General features: G+C 41.1%; 1 protein-coding gene across 3 annotated transcripts in view; it reads left to right on the top strand.

Annotated features, from left to right (window-relative positions):
* Positions 1–17,292, top strand: part of NRG3 (neuregulin 3) — a 393,136-nt gene extending 375,844 nt beyond the window's left edge. For 2 of the 3 annotated variants that reach the window (XM_077183308.1, XM_054637248.2), the window contains exons 8-9: positions 2,086–2,256; positions 6,327–17,292. In XM_077183308.1, the coding sequence (XP_077039423.1) occupies positions 2,086–2,256; positions 6,327–6,834 (679 nt within the window). In that variant the 3' untranslated portion in view covers positions 6,835–17,292. The remainder of the gene's footprint in view (positions 1–2,085; positions 2,257–6,326) is intronic. The other variant, XM_077183307.1, reaches the window with a different exon arrangement.
* Positions 17,293–19,766: the final 2,474 nt, after the last annotated feature.

Here is a 19,766-nt window from a genome sequence, read left to right on the forward strand (position 1 = left end):
GTGTTGTTTTGTGTTGTTTTTTTTTTCTGGCAGAAATGTTGAAAGTCTAAGAACCTCGCATTGGCAGCAAATTAGACTGTGTCAGGGCTGGAAGTTCTGTGGTTGCAGGACTGTGGCAGATCCCTTGGTCTCAGCATTTCTACAGTTTTATACCCATTACCTCAGGTTTAGCTGTATGTGTTGAAATTACCTCTATTAGAAATAGAGCTTTTGTGAATTTGCATATGGAGATAATGTACTCTCATCCAACAAGGAAGATGCTCAAAGTCATCAAACCAACCACAAATTAAACAATAAAAGTTTCTAACTATAAAGATTTGTAACCAATCCGAAGTTTGTTTTTCACTTTTGGATTCCATTGATGACTACGCTCATGTCAATAAAAACCCCAAAAATTCATTATCCAGCACAAATTGTTAATTCACCTGCATCTTTTGAGATCCCCTGCTGTATTAATCTCAGGCTCTCCTGAGCAGAAATTGTCAATTATTTTGTGATGTGGTAGTGTTATTTTACAGAGTAGGAACTGTAATTTGCAACTCAAACTCAGCCTTCAGAATTGAGAGGCCAGTATTTCAGGTTTTTAAAAAAGTTTTTTCACAGCCTCCTTAGTAGCAAAGGAAAAATCTTTTTAAGCAAGCATGAAAAAATCGTGGAGGGAATGTTATTGCTATGGGTTGTTGGTCTTTTCAATAGAAAGCACTAGGAAAGTAAAGGTGTGGAAGAAAACAGAGGTTAGACTGCAATGGAACACTGCTAGCCTGAGCAGTAGGATAGAGAGTGTTGAATTTATTTCTTCTTTTAATTTTGGGCAGAAAATGTTGATTTTTGTTGATTTTAATGGAAATGTACACTCAAAGAGAATTTGTCCAAGGTGCTTGTTCCAAGAAAGAATTGCTCTGGGAGTAGATGTGGCCCTAACTGTAATTAAAGTTTCCACTAGGTAAAAAAAATTAGATTACTTTTAAGTCACATTATAATAGGAAAAAAGAAGCAAACTTATCAAGTCTTTTGCATTGCTGAATTCTGTCACAAGTTGGAATTATTCACACAGCCAAAAATAATGACTCGTAAAAGGCATCTAGAAAACCTCTGTTAAGTTATCATTAAAGATGTAAGAGAATATGAGGTAACACATGCATTTCTGAGACCCAGAAGATGCCAAGAGAAATAGAGTAGCTGAAAAATGAATATTCAGTCACGCCATGCAGTACTGAGACCTGTTAGCAGTAAAAATGGGCTATGCCTTGCCTTAGTTCTGTGTTTCCATATTTTTGCATTAGCAAATGTATGGTTTATATAGCAAAACCGTGGATTCTAGATACTTTTTCATTCCAGTGTGAAATGAAAAAAAAAATCCATTCTCCTTCCAAAACACCAGACATTTACAAAACCAATTTTCTAAAATAAGTAGAAAATTATGACTTGTTTTTTATCGAGTTCAAGTTTCTATTATATCATATAAAGAAACAGCATGGTATCAATGTATATAAACAACAAAGCAATCTGTATATAAAACAGGAATAAAATAATACAGAAATACTGTTCAAGGTGGAGAAAACTTGTCTTAGCTTCTTCAATCTGCAGTTCATCAGCTTTGCTTATATTCTTCACTTACACTTTTTCTCAATTTAATGCTTTTGTATCAGGAAGCAGCACTTCACAGGATGATAGATAATATATTGGGCTTTCAGTTTAGGATCTCATTTTGAATTCAGCTGTGGATATGAGAGATCTGTATTGTTTGTCTATGCTGTCTGAGGACTCAACTCTCTATAGTAGGACTATGATATGCAGCATGGAAAGGAGAAGCATCCTTCATCAAGTGCAAGAAAACATTTCATATAGTGGGCAATTATTTTCATTCCTAGAAAAGAGGTGATGTATTAAATAATGGCATAAGCAGCAGCTAATGGTGGATTGTACTATTATATTTCCATAGAGAATTTCTACTGACATCATAGACTGCCACAGCAAAGTTTATAAGAACAGTAATCCATGCATTATTAATCCTGAACGTTTACTTGGCAGAATTTTATGCTTTTGATGTGATAATTGTTACTGTGCTCTTGGTGTTGTTCCTAGAAGTCTCTCTTCATGCTGCAGCCCAGGACAGAGAAGTGGGATGCTGCACAGAAATGCCTTTCGGAGGACTCCTCCCTTGCCTCGGGGTAGGTTCAATGGGATTGCAGGACCAGCATATCAGCAGCTCCAGGAGTCCAGGATCACCGACCAGGACACCATACCTTGTCATGGGTGAGTAAAGCCATGCCTCAAGTGAGCCCCTTTAGGGCTTTGAAAAGAAAATCATGCACATTGCAGAGTTGGTTTCTGTACATAGCTTCATACAGGTTTGTCTTCAAAAATGCACAAATGCTGCTTTTCCTTTCCTTTTTAAATTCAGTTTATTAGAGCACTGAGCTGAGCTGTACATAAGGTCTGGGTCTCAGAAGTGCTCCTGAGAACCTGCAGCTGCCTTTGAAGTCTTTTGCAATTGCTGAGATACTTTGCATAGTATTTACATATCCCTATAGATTTCCAAAGACTTTCCAGAATATTACAAGCATATTTTATATGAAAATAGGAGTGATATCTGGAATGGAATAAAAACCCCACCCAGTTTCACCTGTAAGTCACAGTGAAACTCCTCACTCTGACTTACAGGTGAAACTGATGGGGTTGGGTGTCTGGTGACTTCTTTTAAACAAGTTTGACTCACACTTGTGTCATTGTTACTGTTTGCTTCTGAGGAAAAAAATTGTTTATTTCCTCTTGCAGTAAAAATATTGTTCATTTGTGTGATATGTGCATATAATTCCTGGTGAAAATTTCCTACTGCAGTTGGCCACCCTTGCAGAAAGGAGTAGCAGGCAGCCTTCCCTCTCCAGTGGCAGCATCGTGTGATGCAGGCTCTGGGAGGTGCCAGAGCCTCCTCCCAGGCTGAGGAGTGAGGCACAGCAAAGCTGTGGGTAATTGTATTTACTCTTGTCTAGGAAATCAGTGTGTGACCTTACAAGTATCAGCTTGTACTGGCCTGTATTTTGAATTTGCAGTTCTGCAAAATTTGATATTGGGGCCAGACTGTGACCCCTTCTGGCCTCATTCCACTTAAGCACTTCATCTATATTTTGTGCACTAAGGATGTGTACCCTCTAAACATCAGCTGGTTTCACAGTGTTGGTGTTCTCATCAAATTTCCAGCCCAAATGAAAAGTTCCCTTGTCCCCTGCAGAATTTACACTACTTCCTTTCTTCTCCTTTTCCACCTCCATCTTTCCCTGTTGGGAAGCACAAATCCAAGTGGTTTGTCTCCCTGATTCTGTGAGCACTCTGAACTCCATCCAGCAGCTGCCTGGCTGAAGTGCAGTCAGGCCTGCAGAGGATGGGGGTGTGTGTGTGTGTTCAGTGCAGGGCTGCCCCAGAGCCTGGCAGAGCCCCTGCCATGATCCCCATCCATCTCAATGGACCTTGTTGTCAGGCTTGTACACTGCACACCTTTGGCCACAGGGCTCACAGCAAAGCTGCTGGGACTATGCTAAGTAAAATCCATTTCATATTTAAAGTTTCAGTCCCTTGTGTCTCTCTTTGATATCTATTCTTAAAGGGGCCAGTAAAATTATTGTGCTTCTATCACTTTCATTCTTTAATTTAGACTCTTACACACTCTATAACATAATTACTGTTAAATATTTATAAATATTTGCTTTCATTGCTTGGTTTTAGGAAGAGGGTGGAGAGAGAGCTGCACTTTGAAACACATGCACATGAATTCATTTATTCAGACAATAATTTTTCAGATAAAAACACAGATATATTTCTTTGGAGGAACTGTGGTTCTGGGAAAGTTAATTATAGGAGAATGTAATTAAGGTTCTGCAATTATAGTTCTAAGTCTCAGTCTATTGAAAACAGCAGCAGTCTGGTGTCACACACAGAAGCATGGATCAGTTTGTAATTAACTAAAAGCCAAGTCTCACATGGTTTAGATTTAATATCCCTTTGAGTTTAATATCTCACCTGTTGCACACAATGTATGCACTTTAATTCAACCTCAGTTCTCCTTTGAAAGCCCTGTGAGCAGGGGCAGAAACATGTAATTCTGGCATAAAATTGGTATGTCTATCTGTATTTCAAAAAATATTATGGGAATGCACCATGCATTTCGTTACATGTCACTGCTGCTGCCAGTTAGTTTTCAAAATACCAAGAATCTCTATTGGGGAACTGGCAAATATTACTGTTTTCTCACCAAACCCATTTTAATTCAGTCTTTTCTTGTTTTTGCTTATATATCATCCATATAATACCTACATTGCATGTGAAATTCATTAAAAACATTCACTCCCTTTGTTTTCAGGGTGCAGCCCAGAATATATTTAGGGCCTGAATTACCAAAAAAGGGACTAATGCAACTGATGCGATCTCTCCAGCTATAGTCGTTTGAACAATTATATATAAGCAAAGGAAACAAGAATGGGCACAACCCAAAGGTCTGCACTGTTTTGTTTTCATTTGTTTTTTTTTAATTGTCCTTCCTCAGGAATAATACCCCTGATCAGTATTTCATTCATCCTGAGAGCTGGTGTAAAAAGCCCCTCCGTGAATGGCTACAGGTGTGTCTGAGCGTAGTGCCACTGTCATTAACCAAGTCTCAGATGTGAAACAGCTGCAGAGCACACACAGGAACTTGTAGCACACATCCCAGAAAGCTGCTTGCTGTATTATTCCCCTGGGTGCCACTCCCCAAAGCAGTATCTCTTTCCCTCACCTGGCAGCAAAGTTCCCAGCCCTTCCTCCTTCTCACAGAGCTCCAGGATGCAGCCCCTGGGGATGCCAGGAGAGTCCTGGTGTGGGCTGTGCCAGCTCCACGTGGGCAGGGGGTGTGTGCAGCACTTGTACAAACCCAGTGCCAGCACATAGCAGTTAATTACAGGTCAGTGGCACTGTGCTGGAAACGAGCCTGCAGTTGTCTCCTGCTCCCTCCTGTCTGACACCTGGCCAGGAGCATGGGGCCAGAGGAAGCCTTTCCAGTTAATTTCTGCTTGTGCCAGTGCTGGACCACGGCAGTTTCACACCATTCAGTTTCTCTTCCTTAACTCTTTTTCTGCTCATCCCAAAAAGCAGGAGGTACATATGAGTGGAAGGATATTCCTAGTGAGGTCCAGCCAGGCTTAAGGAACTTTTGAAATAATACCCTTCAAGTTAGAGCACCTGCTTCCACACAGATCTAAATGTTGCTCTCCTCATCCATGGATAAAACATATTAGATTCACCATTGCCTTGATTATAAATCTGATTATAGCTGATTATAAATAAATTATGTTCTGGTACTGAGGTGATGTCTGTGGTCCTTAGCAACCATGACTGGTGTAATATAGTAACTCCTAGAGCACCACATTTCTAGAAGTACTAATTTCAAATGGGAAACATTTTTTTTTGTCATTGTTTATTTTATCTTTATTATACTTTCCATTTCTGTTTTTTTTAAGTATTTCTTTTAAACAAAACAGAGTTTGGCTTTGAAACACAGTGTAAATGTTGATACAAATTCACTAAGTTGCTTCACAATCGTTAAAATCATGTTATAATATGTGTTAGTGGATGATAAAGGATTTGTTTTTTAAACAGTATTACAGTATCAAGAGAACACAGACATTTGCTCAAGTCCTGTATATTATCTCTATTTCCAGTTGAAATCAAATAAAACAAATCAGGCCAGCATTACAAGTATGGGCTATTGCAAAAAAAAATTTATTCAGAGGTACACTGCACTTAAATGCTCTGGTTCTTTGAGGGGGAGTACATTCCTATGTAAATAAAGACTACACAGCCACGAGTGTTTAATGTTCTTTTTACCTGCACTTTAAAAGAAGTGTTTTCCTAAAGCAGCCATTTGACATTGAGAGTTCTGACACTGAATAAAGTGTCAATCCGTTTCCCCAGTCAGAAATGTAGGAATAGAATTCCAAATTTATTTTCAAAGAAAATTAATAATACATTATATTACTTCTGAAATATAATACATACTATATTATATACATATAGTACTTCTGAAATGTTTTAAAAGTAAATTTCCATTATTCTCCTGTACTGGTGGGTGAAATGAGACTAAGAGAAAGGCAGTGCTTTGCAACTGGCAGATTTGAGAATCCAAACCAGTCTCCAGAGCCTGTTGTTGTCCCCAGGGCCCCGCCATGGCCAAGTGCTCCTCTATTTCAGGAGAAAATGATGTGTATCTCTTCAGCACAGTTCACTGAATCTCACACAGTGTCCCTGCTGCTGGTTGCTCTGACCGCTTGATGTACAACTTTTTTTACTCTTTCCAGGTATTCATCCAGTGGTTTAAAAACTCCTCAGAATCCTTCAATAAATATGCAACTGCCTTCAAGAGAGACAACCCCATATTTTAATAACGTGGATCAGAAGGACTTGGTCAGCTATTCCTCTTCAAGGGCCAACTCCGTTCCCATCATCCCGTCTGTGGGCTTGGACGAAGCCTGCATGCAAATGCAAAATGTTCCTGAAGTAACAGGCATCAAATGGTGCAAAAACTCCTATTCTGCTGAACTTGTCAACGTGAGCTCCCCAGTCAGTAATTGTCTAATAGCAGAGCAACACGAGGTGAAAATCTTGCTGGAAACTGTGCAGGAGCAGATCCGGATGCTGACGGACGCGCGGCGGGCGGAGGACGCGGAGCTGGCGAGCGCGGAGGCGCGGGGCGGCGCGAGCGAGAACACGGCCTTCCTGCCCATGAGCCCCACGGCCAAGGCAGAGCGAGAGGCACACTTTGTGCTCAAAAGTGACACGCAGAGAGACTCGGTACTGACCAAGTGACTCCGTCTGGGGGCTGCGGGAGGGGAAACGAGAGGTCCGCGCGTTCGACGCTTTGCTGAACAGGAAGGAAGGAAGTTAAATACAAATTATTTATATGCATTAATTTAAGAGCATCTACTTAGAAGAAACCAAATAGTCAATCGCCCTCATATCATAGTGTTTTTTAACAAAATATTTTTTTAAGGGAAAAGTTCCAGGAGGGATGAAGCGTGCTTTTAGATGCTTTCTAGGCAGGATTACACAGTTCCAGTTCCAGAGGACTTTCCCGTGGTCCTGTTCGGCTGTCCGAAGGCTTAGGCTATGCATCTCTTTTTCAGTGAAGGCCAAGTACCGTCCTTAGATGCATTTCTGGTTTCAGGGCAGCGCTGCAGTGAGCTGCTGGGCAGGGATTCAGACCCTGGAGAGAACATGTCCTGTAAGCCCAACACAGATCCAGTCCCCTCTCCCCCTCTGCTCTTGATTCTAGGTTCACATCACGAGAACAGGCACACAGACACCTAGTTCTGAGTTCTGGTACCTGCTGTGGAATGGTGACAACATCCCTGAATTGAGCAGATGCTTAACTCTCAACCTTAATTTGATGTGTCAGTTGCCCCAAGAAAGTCAGTGGAATCATTTATGAGCTTTGGGATTGGCCAAGAGTGGGAGCAGGATTGGGGTCTATAGAGATTCAATGAGTCCACAGCTGCTCCATCCTCTGAGCTTTGCCTATCAGAGCTGCCTTGGTGGAGAGTGAGGAAGAACGAGAGAAAATGTATAAGTGTGTACTACAACAGGTTTGGTTTTGGTTTCTGGTTTGGGTTTTTTTAAGTGGAAACATAAACTCTGTTGTTCGTTAGCACCCCTCAACATTTCTAAACTTTTACACTTTAAAATCATTTGTAAGCTCTAAAGGAGCACTTCTCGGTGTGTGTGTATTTTTTTTAAACTTATTTTTTATTATGGCTTGTTCAGAGAAGAGTCAGGGAGATCCAGTATGATCAAAATCCAGCCAATAAGTGTCCACACTGCCTAATTTGTTCCTGCATTCAGTTCTCCAGTCACTTTAATTAATTATGACTTAGGCTTGTGAACTTTAAAGCTTCAGCCCTGCAGATGGTTCAGTATGGGCAGACCCAGAGGCATGCAGAGATCTGACTCTGATGGAGCTTTCTAAGAGCAGATGGTTCCACCAAGTCCCTCCCTGCAGGGGATCAAGGCCTTAGAGAGGATGCATCATTCCCTGGTTGCTGTATCCTAATCACACTGTAAGTCCTTTTTGCATTAGCTTTCTTTTGAGTCCCTCTTCCCCCCGTAAATTGTAACAGAATGTGCCAATTTTGCAATGAATTGGGTTCAGTGACACACCTTACTGGGTTTACTGTCTTAAAATATCTCCTTATTCTTGGGGGGGGGGAAAAATCCACTATAATAAATAATCACTAAATAGCCTTCCCTGGTTAGTGCCAGGAGATTGATTTAAAAAAAATAAGAGTATATGCAGAATGTATTAAAATATTCCTTTGAAGCAAAATAATTGTTAGATTTATTAATATGCCCCAGACTTTCTAGTTCACAAGTCTCAAGACTTCCCAAAATAGCACAATCAATCCCACAGTGCTGTTGTATGTTGAGTCAGAATAAAGCAATATCTTAACCTCTGTCAAGTAAATTTGGAAAAGAAATGCTGAAGGTGTATGTCATTTTTTTTTTGTTAAGGCAGTAAAAAGAATTTTTTTTTACAGTCTTCATTCAGCAAGGCTTATTTTGGGTTGCTTTTGTGGTTTTGGGGGTACTTTTAAAGATAAAGTTGATGAAATTGTCCTGTTTACAGAATTTTCTATGGCTGCAATCTTTGCTGTGTGTTTTCAACAGAAATGTCTTTGAGGGCAAGCTATTGTTTTATGCCCCAGGATGGATTGTGAGGTGTTCAGACTCTCTTCTGCAAAGACAGAGCTTTTCTTGTAGCAGTGAGGAGGGTCCCTGTGGGGCTTGGGCTCACCCTGGCATTTCCCTGCCATATGTGGTGGCTGGGCACAATCTCACTGTGCATGAGCTGAGCTGGCTGTGGTGGGCATGGCCCCGAGCCCACACCAGATAAACCCTCTGAAAGGCAGGGTGCATTAGGTGCAGATCAGCTTTGCACCCCTACAGTCACTGGACCTTTCTGTCCACACCATTTGCATTCCTCCATCTCAGGACATGAGCAAAGGGAGCTTGCCTCTGCCCATTAACCCTGTGAACATACCTGAATTTTCATGTTGTAAGAAAACTGGGTGCTATATAAACCTCTGGTTCAACAATTTTCAAGTGGTGATCACAACTAATGAATCGTTCACCATTAATTTCTTCGAGATGAGATTTATGCAGTACAGTGCAGAGTCCTGCCCAAACTGATGCTTGAAAATTCAATCTTTTCAATTCAAATGCAAGATCTTCCCTCCCCCAAGCTCTGCAAATTCACCTCTGGCAACATAATGGGAACACACAGCAAGATTTCAGTTGAAGAAAGAACCATATCATAGGCCATGCCTTTAGGGAGAGAATGTGTTCATGCAGCACCCCCGAAAGACCCAGAAAGAGGAGACAAGCAATGTATTTAAGAGAATGGAATGTTTTACTGAATGCTAGCTGAAGATCTGAAATGGTGAGGATATCTTTGGTTGATGTTAGAGATACGATCTTGTACTCAGCAAAGGATGTGTGACTGTTATATGTTAACTGTTCTATTCAGTTCTCAGCATGTTTGAATAGAGAGACGTTAATATTAACCAATGACAGACTAGCGTATTATTTGTTCAGAGCATCGCTTCAGATCTTACTGAAACTGTCATTGTTTGCAGAGGAAAACAAAAAGGGTTGAAAACATCCAACTAGGTAGCCTTAATGTTGTTTGTGTGGTTTTCTAATGCAACTGTTTTCCTCTGTGGACCTTCCTGTTTTACAGTGAATGGGGCAACATTTTCTCTGAGGTCTGACAATTGATTGTGCAAAGCATCCATTTGAAAGTCATACTAAAACAGCCAACATGGTAGGCCAAATTTTGCTTTGCTTCTGGTCCCACTGAACTCGTGGATTGGAAGGGATGCAAGTCATTGAGAAATGCAATTCATTCCTAAAGTACATCTGTTCCCAGCCTTGGAGACAGTCTGTTATCCCCCTGGAAGAGGCTCTGAACTCAGTCGTTTATGTGGATCATAATTAAAAATTTTATCTGACCTATGAAGTTCCAGGTGTAGTCTGGTGTGAAAATTTGCACACATAGCATTGCATTCAAACAAACTGGGAGAGCAGCTGACTAAATAAATTGAACTTGCTCTGAACTGAGCAGAGAGAAAGCCTGTGTCTCCAGCACAGCATCATGGAGAATTGTGAGAGGTATATATCCTGCTCTTTTTAAAAAATTTATTTCTGTTTAGAATTTCTTCAAAAACAATCCAAAATAACCCTAAAGAAAATTAGAAACCGGTAGAACAATGCCAGCATTTGAAATAGGAGATGTGGGTAAGTATGGGCACATTTGTAGTGTTTACCATTGAAAAACTCTTCAGTACCCCAAGGCCCAAAGCTGGAATGTTGTCATTTTTTCAGGCACATGTTTAGATCAACAAATGGTTCTGTGGAACACGAGCCCTTCAGAATGCCTTTGGTACCTGACCACACTCTCAGCTGCTGTGGTCAGTGCCCAAATCCGTGCTGCTTGATGCCCACAAAGCTTAGTAGTCTCCCCTGTGATGTCAGCACTGCTACACAAAAGGATTTATTTTGCCTTTGAGCATCCCAGCAGAGTGTGAGCCCTCTCAGCTCCTTGGCTGGGTGATAGGGTTGGGTTGCCAGCTCCATCTGGCACAGGCTGAGTGTCCCTGGCCAGGCTCAGCAGCAGTGAACTTGGGATCAGTGTGGCTGATCCCAAAGCCACTCAGCAGCACCCTGCAAGTTTAAATTTTCAAATAAACAGTGCGTTGATGGCATGTGCTTATGACCAAGCATGTGCTCATGACCAAGCATGTGCTCAATATGCTCCCAAATTGAAATGTTAGAAATTAATTCACACCTACTTCTCATGTAAGTAGGGAGAAAATCTGGATTCCTTTTCCCAATTTATCCCCAGGTTCCTGTAGTCTCCTTTTGGATGTTACTTGAACATTTCTTAGTCTTATAAGAAATTCTGAAAATGAATACCAAAGAACTCTGAAAGAGTCCTACCTGCAGTAAATAAATTTGAAGCTTGAAGGAGCAGACCTGGAATAAAAACTGTGTTTGAAAGTGGTGTTATATCAATTGCCTTTCAATAAAATGAAATTTCCCAGTAAACTCTTTACCCCTTAGGAAAAAAATGAGCTTATAAAGTGATTTATTATCTTGTCATGAATTTAAAATGTTTATCTTCAAGGAGATTGGCAAAAAGCAAATATTTAGTATAGATTTTTCAGCTTCTTTGTGATTTTTGTTTTTATTTTATTTCAGCAGCCTAACAGGTCAATGAACCCATTATCTGTATTGCCTGACACATAGTCATAAAGTCTCCTCTTTTGTGGTCCAAAAGCTGCAATGACAGATTTCCTTAAAGAGATCAAGATTTTATCTAATTTTATTTTAAAATTGTTCATAGAATAATACAGTTATTTATCTTGCTGAAAATATAAAGTGATGCAAACTTTTTTTTGGTTCTGTACTGCATTATTGCTGAATTCACAGCAAGATTGTGCTTCCTTTGTTTTGATGTCTACTTATAGGAAAACAACTGACACCCAGTTTTCTGGTTTAGACTTGGTGTGGGAATTAGTAAAGATAAGAAGATTTTTAGAAAGCTGGGGAAGTAGGTATTAGAAATAGAAAGAGAAAAGGGAAAAAAGCCAACACAACTTGGCACTTCCAAAAAATGGTATCAGGCAGGATATCTGTATTTTCCATAGGAAAGTTCAAACATGATATAGAGATCAAAAAGCTACAACAGCAGTAAAATTACTAATAAATCAGGCCTGTGTTTGGTTTGGTGGGTTATTTTTTCATTTTTATTCCATGACAATCAGAGGATTGTGCCATGGGAATTGGTAGTCTCTAGCAAGAAATACAGAATTTATTAGAGACAGTGGAAAGTCATCACTATAGCCCAGAACTAGAAGAGCCACAGTGGAGGAGGAAAGAATCATCCAGTGTCTGCTGCAGGGGATGAGAGTGCTTTCATCTTAACAGTAAAAACCAGTGCAGTTGTTTACTGTTGAAAGGTTTACCTGCTAGGAAAGGTAAATTATCTGAAGTTATTAATGACCGCAGTGGTAGTGTTTGATTAAAGGAAAACGGGCAGAAATTTCCATTTTTTTTCCTGCTTGCCTTGTCCCTCGGAACAAATCTAATTATGTTTTGGTTCTGTATTATTAAAACACTGTTTCCAATGCTTCAGAGACAGAGTGCTCACACCTCACTGACAGCCTGCACTGACTCTTCCTTGCTTGAAAGGATTTAGCAGTTTCCTCTTTGATCAACACTCCTGTAAACAAGGAGTGATTTTTCTAATACCCCACAAGGCTGTTCTTGTGCCAGTTTTCCCAGATAAATAATAAAAATGCAGCAAGACCGCCTACAATTCTATTTTTTTTTTCTTTGTAATATAAGAAACTACATATAATACTTGACAGCTGTAATGGAGAAGGGTTATTGATGACTGAAGTATGTAAATAAACTATAGGATATATTGTATGTCAGCAGCATGGAAATCCTGTATTTGTCCCATAGCTTTTAATAATACATTCTCTTCACACCATCAGGAGAGCTACATACAGTTTATAATTTGCTTTCCTTGAGGGGACCATGGTCTGTGCCACATCACTGCAGTGAACTGGGCACTGAGGTACCCCTGTCCTTATTTCTTGCAGTGCAAGAGCCACTTCTGTGCTGTCCATGCCTGCTTTGGTCCAACTGAATTCACTGAATTTGGAACCATTCAGCTTCTTCATTCACATTTGGTTTTACCTTCCCCTCAGAATCAAGAGTATCAGCCTGACATTTGGGACCCTGAATACATTTAAGGCCTTAAACATTTTAATGCATTTAACATTTGTCTGCTTTGGTTTGACCTGAGGGGAAAGCTCTCCCTTGAAGAAGGATTTATGCAGCCTGTGCTGCAAGGCACTTTGCTGCCATTCCTTCAAGGAATATGGAACAAGAGCTCCCAGTTGTGTAAATATTTGGAAACAAAAAATTACAAATAATAATAGAGGAATATAAAAGAATACTACTAATAATATTCTAAAATAAACAATAGTTCCTTGCCTTCTCTGGAATACACAGTAGTAGTTAAAGGTTATCAAAATGCATCAGAGACATGAAGAAGTGAGGGTGGTTTGTAAAGTCATCTGTATTTTCTCAGGAAACCCAGGCTTGGAGTTTCCCTTGCTTACATTGTAGGTGATGGTTTCATACCATGAAATCCACTCCTATACATTTCATACCTCAGCAGAAGCAGGACAGAAACACAGTATAGGCTTCACTTTGTCTTTCTGACTCAAGTTAAATTCTCTTGCTTTAGATTATCTCTGATCTCTTCCAGGAAAGAATAAATGAATATCCAAAAAGAAAAGAAGAGAGACTTGAATACTTGATTTAATTTTTCTTAATCAAAAATCAACCAGTTGCTATTCAGACTGGAGCCATCTGCTGAACTGAAGTGTTCTAGAAATAGCTGAGGCTTACACTGTTCTTGGTGGGGCAAACAGAGGTGGTACAAGCATTACCACCCTCACCACCCCAGCAAGACACACTGGGAACAACTGGAGAGCAGGACAGGGAGCTTCTCCTGATGTGGCACAGGTTTTTCCATGGCTGAGGAGGGATGGAATTTGTGTCAGGCCAGACCCACATCATCTGAAAAACTTGCCTTTTGTTTCGTTTTCAGATCATTCTCTTTTCATTGAAATTGTGGTCATCAGCACTACTTTGATTTTAAGTAGGGATTTCCTTTTAAGTGTTGAATTTAGGAAGCAGAGACTTCCAAAGAAAAAAGTAAAATTTCTTCTGTATTTTTTTAAAACCATATTTTTTAAATACATGTATGACATTAACTATTTTTTTAAAAATCAGATGTTGGAAACCTAAATTACAAATATTGGTATTTACATATTGATAATAGGGGATGGCTAAGATCTGTGTTTTATGTTTCTCTCCTGATCTTGTTGTCCCAGCTTGTTGCAGGGGTGTTGCACTAGATGACCTTCCAACCTGAATTATGCTAACAATGTTCAAATTAGTTCTTTCAAGTTGCCCATGAAAAGCTGGGTATTTCTGTGTGCATCAATGATAACTTTGGGTTGTAAAGGTAAATAAGATACTGGGCTTCATAAAACATCCAGGTCAGACTCTGGTGTGGCACAAGTGGCAGCTGTTTCCCTGCAGCACAGTTAATGTGAAGGCTCCCAAAGGAGGATATTTGTGGTGGCTCAGCAGTGGAGCTGCCTGAAATAAACCCCAGGTCTGCACCTGTGCAGTGCCAACCTCTGCTCCTTTCCAAAGGTGACCCACAGGGTGTCTGAGCTCCTCCACCAGTGACTGTGCCAAAAGGCAGGTGTCAGCACTCACTTCTGTGAAGGCTCCTCTCATTAAATCAAAATGAAAAAATATGAGCTAAAAATTGATGGGCTGGATTCTCCCAGGTATTGCCAGGTTATATGGAGTGCCAGCAGCAGTGCTGATTTACAGTTTCTGAGCCTGTGGCCCATGGTTTGACTTAATTCATTAGTTCCCACCACCTGAGCTGGGGCAATTTAAGCAGAAATGTCTCTGCCCATCAGGGTAACTTCAGCAAATCGTTAAAGCAGTTTGATTCCAACTAATCTCATTTTTTTTTACTTCATTGTGTATTCTCCTTGATTATTGCAGAGGTGAAGCTGCTTCCAAAGTCTTAAAATTGTCATTGCTGATCTGTCTTTGCCAGAGCTCAGCTGCAGTTCTGACTCCAGTTCTACAGATCAGAGCTGGCTCTTGCAGTCCAAAATCATGCATATACCATAGAATAGTTTGGTTTGGAAGAGACCTTGAAAGATGCTTATTTCCATCCCCCTTGCCATGGGCAGGGACACTTTACAATAGATCAGGTTACTCCAACCTGAACTTGAAAACTTCCAGGGAGGGGTAGCCTCAGCTTCCCTGTGCCAGTGCCTCCCATCCTCCCAGGGAACAAACAGTACAAGGAAAACTCTCCATGCTTGTTCTGCAGCAATTGTCTGCATTCAGATCTTGGCAATATCAGGCTGATCGTTCACATTATCAGTTTTATTTAACAAAGCTATCTCTTATATGGAATTTCCATGCTGCTTCTCTGGATGTTATATAGAGAAGCATGGAGGCAAATTCAGCTTGTCTGCATTTTCACTTCAGATAACAATGGTATGTTTTTTTCCCAAGCAGGTCAGGAGACCAGCTCTAAATTTCTGAGCTGCCTGTGGGGAGCGGGGTTATTCTGAACAGGGTTTTTCCATGTGCTTTCTTATCCAATCTTTCTTCCCAAGAAGCTCTCTTTCTTCCAACAGCCCTTATTCCTGAAAACTTCTAAAACATTAAGCAAAGCTAAGGCAAGAGATGTGCTCTTTTCTTGTTTGCAGAAAGGGCAGGGGCATCAGTAAGGGCTAATTACCAAAAACTCCTTCAGCTGATTCCATTAGCATTTGCACAGACAGGTGATGCTAAAATGATTCTGTATGGTTTGGTCACTCTTATTTGCAGGCTGTGACATACATAAGCTGTCTTACATTGTCTGTGGTTTGCAGTATCTTGGGCAGATTTTCAGATTGCTCAGGACAGCATTTGCCACTCTCCTTAACTTCCATCTCAGTTTCATTTTCCTGATGGATGTTCCTGTGACATTGGCCAGGGGGCTGCACCAAGTCCCACATCACCTTCTGGCAAGCAGGACAAACCAGCCCTTCCTGAAGCCTTGCAGGCAGTGGTCTGGGTGGTGAGGGAGCATCCCACAAGCTCAGATCCCTCTTTGGACAGGAAATAAGGTTTACAGTAGGGCAGGCCTCTGATGCTAAAAATGAAAAACTCTCCCAAGGTTTTGGGCAACTTGGAAAAACACCCAGGAAATCACAGTCCTTTTAAACAAGGCTCCTGTCTAACCTCGTACAGATTGGCAGCAAGGTTGTGATTTTCATTTCAGTTTCTCTGGTAAGTAGTGGAGTACCTTTGCATTTCCATTAATTTAAAGCTATCTCTAGATGGCTTCAGAGAGCAAAGAGAACCCATCACTGTGGGAGTGGCTGTGCTCTAGGAAGGTGCTGTAGCTCATGGGCAACTTTCCATCCTTGTGGGCAGGATCTGGGCACCAGCACATTTGCCTGTCTTCCTTAATTAGCTGAGAGAAGACCAGGCAGAGCCCTGTGCTCCTCGCTCACAGGCTGCTGATGAGGCCTGGAGCAAATCCCTACGCTAGAAGCACTTAAAAATGGAACAGAGGTGATGGAAATGTGGTTTGTTCACTGTGAATATCCAGCTGGGATAGTTGGAATAACTGCAAGGGAAGAATTGCCTTTGCAAATCATGTGCCTGATTTACTGGTTAAATAGTTTTTCAGTCCTCCCTATTTAGTCAACAAGGACATTGAGATGTCCAGAAATAAGAGTGGAATGATTGGTTCCCAGTACAAATCTTAAGGTCACAAATCCAATATTTCAGATTTTTTGCTCAGCACTTAGCAAGTAGAGTCAATCAGGCTTCATTTAAATCAATGAACTCCTATTGTAGAGTTGAACCTGATTTCATGCTTTCCTTTATTGGTCACCAGATCTTTTCTATATCACATAAAATTATGTTTACCTTAAAACTGATCTGTAGATATGCCTGAAACAGCACCTAATGTGAACATAAAGTCAATGTTCTCAATGCTAGGGCGAGTCTTGTGAAAACTTTTTTGCAGCCGAAAGTCTTGAACCATTCACTGAAGTAAGACAACAATTTGATTTCAACAAAATGGGTTTTGTTGTCAATAAAATCACTGATAAACACTTGAGTTGGATTTGGGACTTCTGAATATATATATATATGTAAAGCTACATACACAAACTTTCTTTTAGATCACAGAAATGAATGCTCCAACTTCAAGTTTATTCATCTAAATAGCTGGAGAAAATATCCACTTAATCACATAGTCTAAACACATTGAAGTAGGGGGAAAAAAGGTGTTCATTTTCACCTGTGTTTATTTTTTCACCAGTAAAAACAAATAAAAAGACAAGAAAAATAATCATAGTGCCTATGACAAAGATTGTGTTTCAAGAAGTGTGCAATGTGTACCATGATTACTTTAACTGCAAATGGAAGCTGCTTTTAGACTGAGTCTGGTTGAAAGGAAATATCCTTAGAAAAACTGTCACGCAGAATCCCAGGAAATGTTTTGGTTCAATATGTTTGGCCTCCATTTTTGTGGAGCTGTACATTCCTGTCCATGGTTCTAAAGGATAAAAAAAGAACTTATTTCAGAATCAATCTGTATTTTGACTCGTTTTTATACTCCCCTCACCCAGGCTGGTTTACCATATGTGTAAGTGAAGCTGAACAGTGTAATTTTTTATTTAGTGCCACAAATCAATCTTATGGCCTTCCTCAATTGGGTCCTTTTCCCCTGCTCAAGTGGTGTGTTCCTGCTGTCTGCAGCCATCTCTCACTCAAAGCAGGGGTTTCATTTGTTCTCAGAGCCACAGAGAGAGTTGAGACAGACCCATCTGAAGATGCCAGTTCTCTTCATGCAGCCTCACTGGTGGGAGGATCAGTGGGGGTTGGAGACAACAATTTACAGGGATCTCTGACATCTCAGCACACACAGAGGCACCCACCTGGAAAACCCAAGCCTTCTGCTGCTGAAATCAGTCCTTCCAGTCTTGCCTGCAGCCCTGTCAGCTCTGGGCTAAGTGAACCAGGTAGAAATGCTGAACTAGCCAAAATAACACATTCTCCAGGAGGATCAACCCAGAGGAGAGGCAGAGATGGCAACATCTTCCATTCTGGAACCCCAACAAAAAACAAAACAAAACAAACTACAGGTTCTTTGCAGAATGGCTTCTTACCTGAACACAGTGAAGGTGTCTCAGCAGCAGCCAAGGGGATGGGGCAGAATTTCAGTGTCACACACCCAGCACCAGCCAGGGGCTGCCACAGTGCCCACCCCTGCTCAATGCCCCATGTGCTGCTTTGCATGGATGTCCCTCCCTGCCCCTTGTGCCCAGGGTTATGTTTTTGAGCACATCCCCAGAAGTGTGTGCTGAACCACTCCATGATGAGCTTATTCATCATCCAAACCCCAAGGAGGTTTTCTGCTCAAGTGTTTCCAAAATGTGTCTCTGGTGATGCCAGGGAGCCCTTGGCAATGTCCTGAGGTTTTGTGGGTCCCTGACACCATCAGCTGTGCCCACGGTGAGCTGAGCACCCTGCATCCAGGCAAGGGAAGGAGGGTGCAGGGCTATGGGTGCTCCCCAGCTCCACTCCTGCTCAGTTCAGCTCCCCCATTACTCCTGGATGCTGTCTTGCAGATCCCCAAGCTCCTGCTGCAATTGGGCTTTTTCTGTTGGGTTTTCCTTTTCTCTTCCTGTGTGGTTCAGAATAGCTCTCTGCATCTGATACTTGGCTTCTGCTTATGCATGATTTTTGCTTGCAATCTGCCTTACTTGAGCAGTGTTAGTCCAGGAGCTTTTGAACACACTGATGTTACAAAACAGCAAAAAAAGGAGTTTTACTTTCAAACCTGCCCTTCCAGGCACCTCATACCCTGGGGACACAGGCACTGGGGTGAGTTTGATTAAATCCCCTGGGTTAAGAAGGAGGGTTTCCCTTTTGCTTGGGGCTCTGGGCAGATTTGGGTGGTTGCTTAATGGTGCTCCAGATGAAGCTCCCACCCATGGGCAGCCCACACCTGTGTTGGGTTGAGCTGATCACCTGGTTTGCAGTCACAGCTGTAAGCTCTGAGGACACCCTTTGTCTCCCCACCTTTCAGGTTTCTTCTCCTGGTGTGCCTGCACCAGAAGGGTCCTGTCTTGCTGGGAGGAGGCAGCTCTGGAGGTATGGTTGTGGTAGGAGGCTTTTTTTCCTAAATATGATTTTTTTCAAAGGCATTTGGGTTTGTTTGTTTTTCTCCTTTTGGGTTGTGCTGAATATTTCCTGCAGTAGGTATTTTATTTATTCTATGATGTAGTAACCTAGTTTATTAGACTGAGTAGGGATTAAGCTATTTATGCCATTTAGAGCTATGGTTGATTGTTTTGAAAATCTACATGCTTGGTAAGAGAAAATCTCCTTAGATTTCGCCTAAACACAAGAGTAGGGTTTTTGTTTGCTCCTTTCCAGAATGCAAAAATCTGAAGCTTATTTAGACAGTGGTTTGTGCTATGATAGGCACTGCCTACTGTCCAACCCTCCCCAGAAAACATCCTGCATGCATGGAACTCTGTGAACTTTCAAGGGCTCAACTTCAGATATAACAAATAAGAATAATGAGAGAAACTCATAAACTTCCTGTTAAGAGTCATGTTTGATACTTACTTAAAATTTCATGTTCCTATGGTATGCCCTTTGCCAAAGACACATTAACTGTGTTTTTCTGAAGCAAGGCTGCAGCAGGTATCATACACACAGCATCAGAAATGCCTTGGGATGGTATGTACCCTAAAAACTAAAACCACTTTGCTTAGGGAGTCATCTGCAGAGCAAAAACTTTCCTTAAATCACTTAAATATTTTTAATTCATACTCTTCACATATCCATGGCAAGCTGTCAATAATGCCAATGTGTACCTCTCAAGCTACAGTTCAAGTTATGTATGCTGAACTTAATGGGAAGCCCTGCAGTTGCTTACTAGCTAAATGCTTAGGAATGTCATTGGTGCTGTGCAAAATAAGTCTTACTGTAAGTATCTTTTTTGCCAGGGCTTGCACAAGGAGGTCACAGTGAAGTGCTTGCTTACTTGCAAA

This window comes from Agelaius phoeniceus, chromosome 9, assembly GCF_051311805.1.
Source record: "Agelaius phoeniceus isolate bAgePho1 chromosome 9, bAgePho1.hap1, whole genome shotgun sequence".
NCBI lineage: Eukaryota > Metazoa > Chordata > Aves > Passeriformes > Icteridae > Agelaius > Agelaius phoeniceus.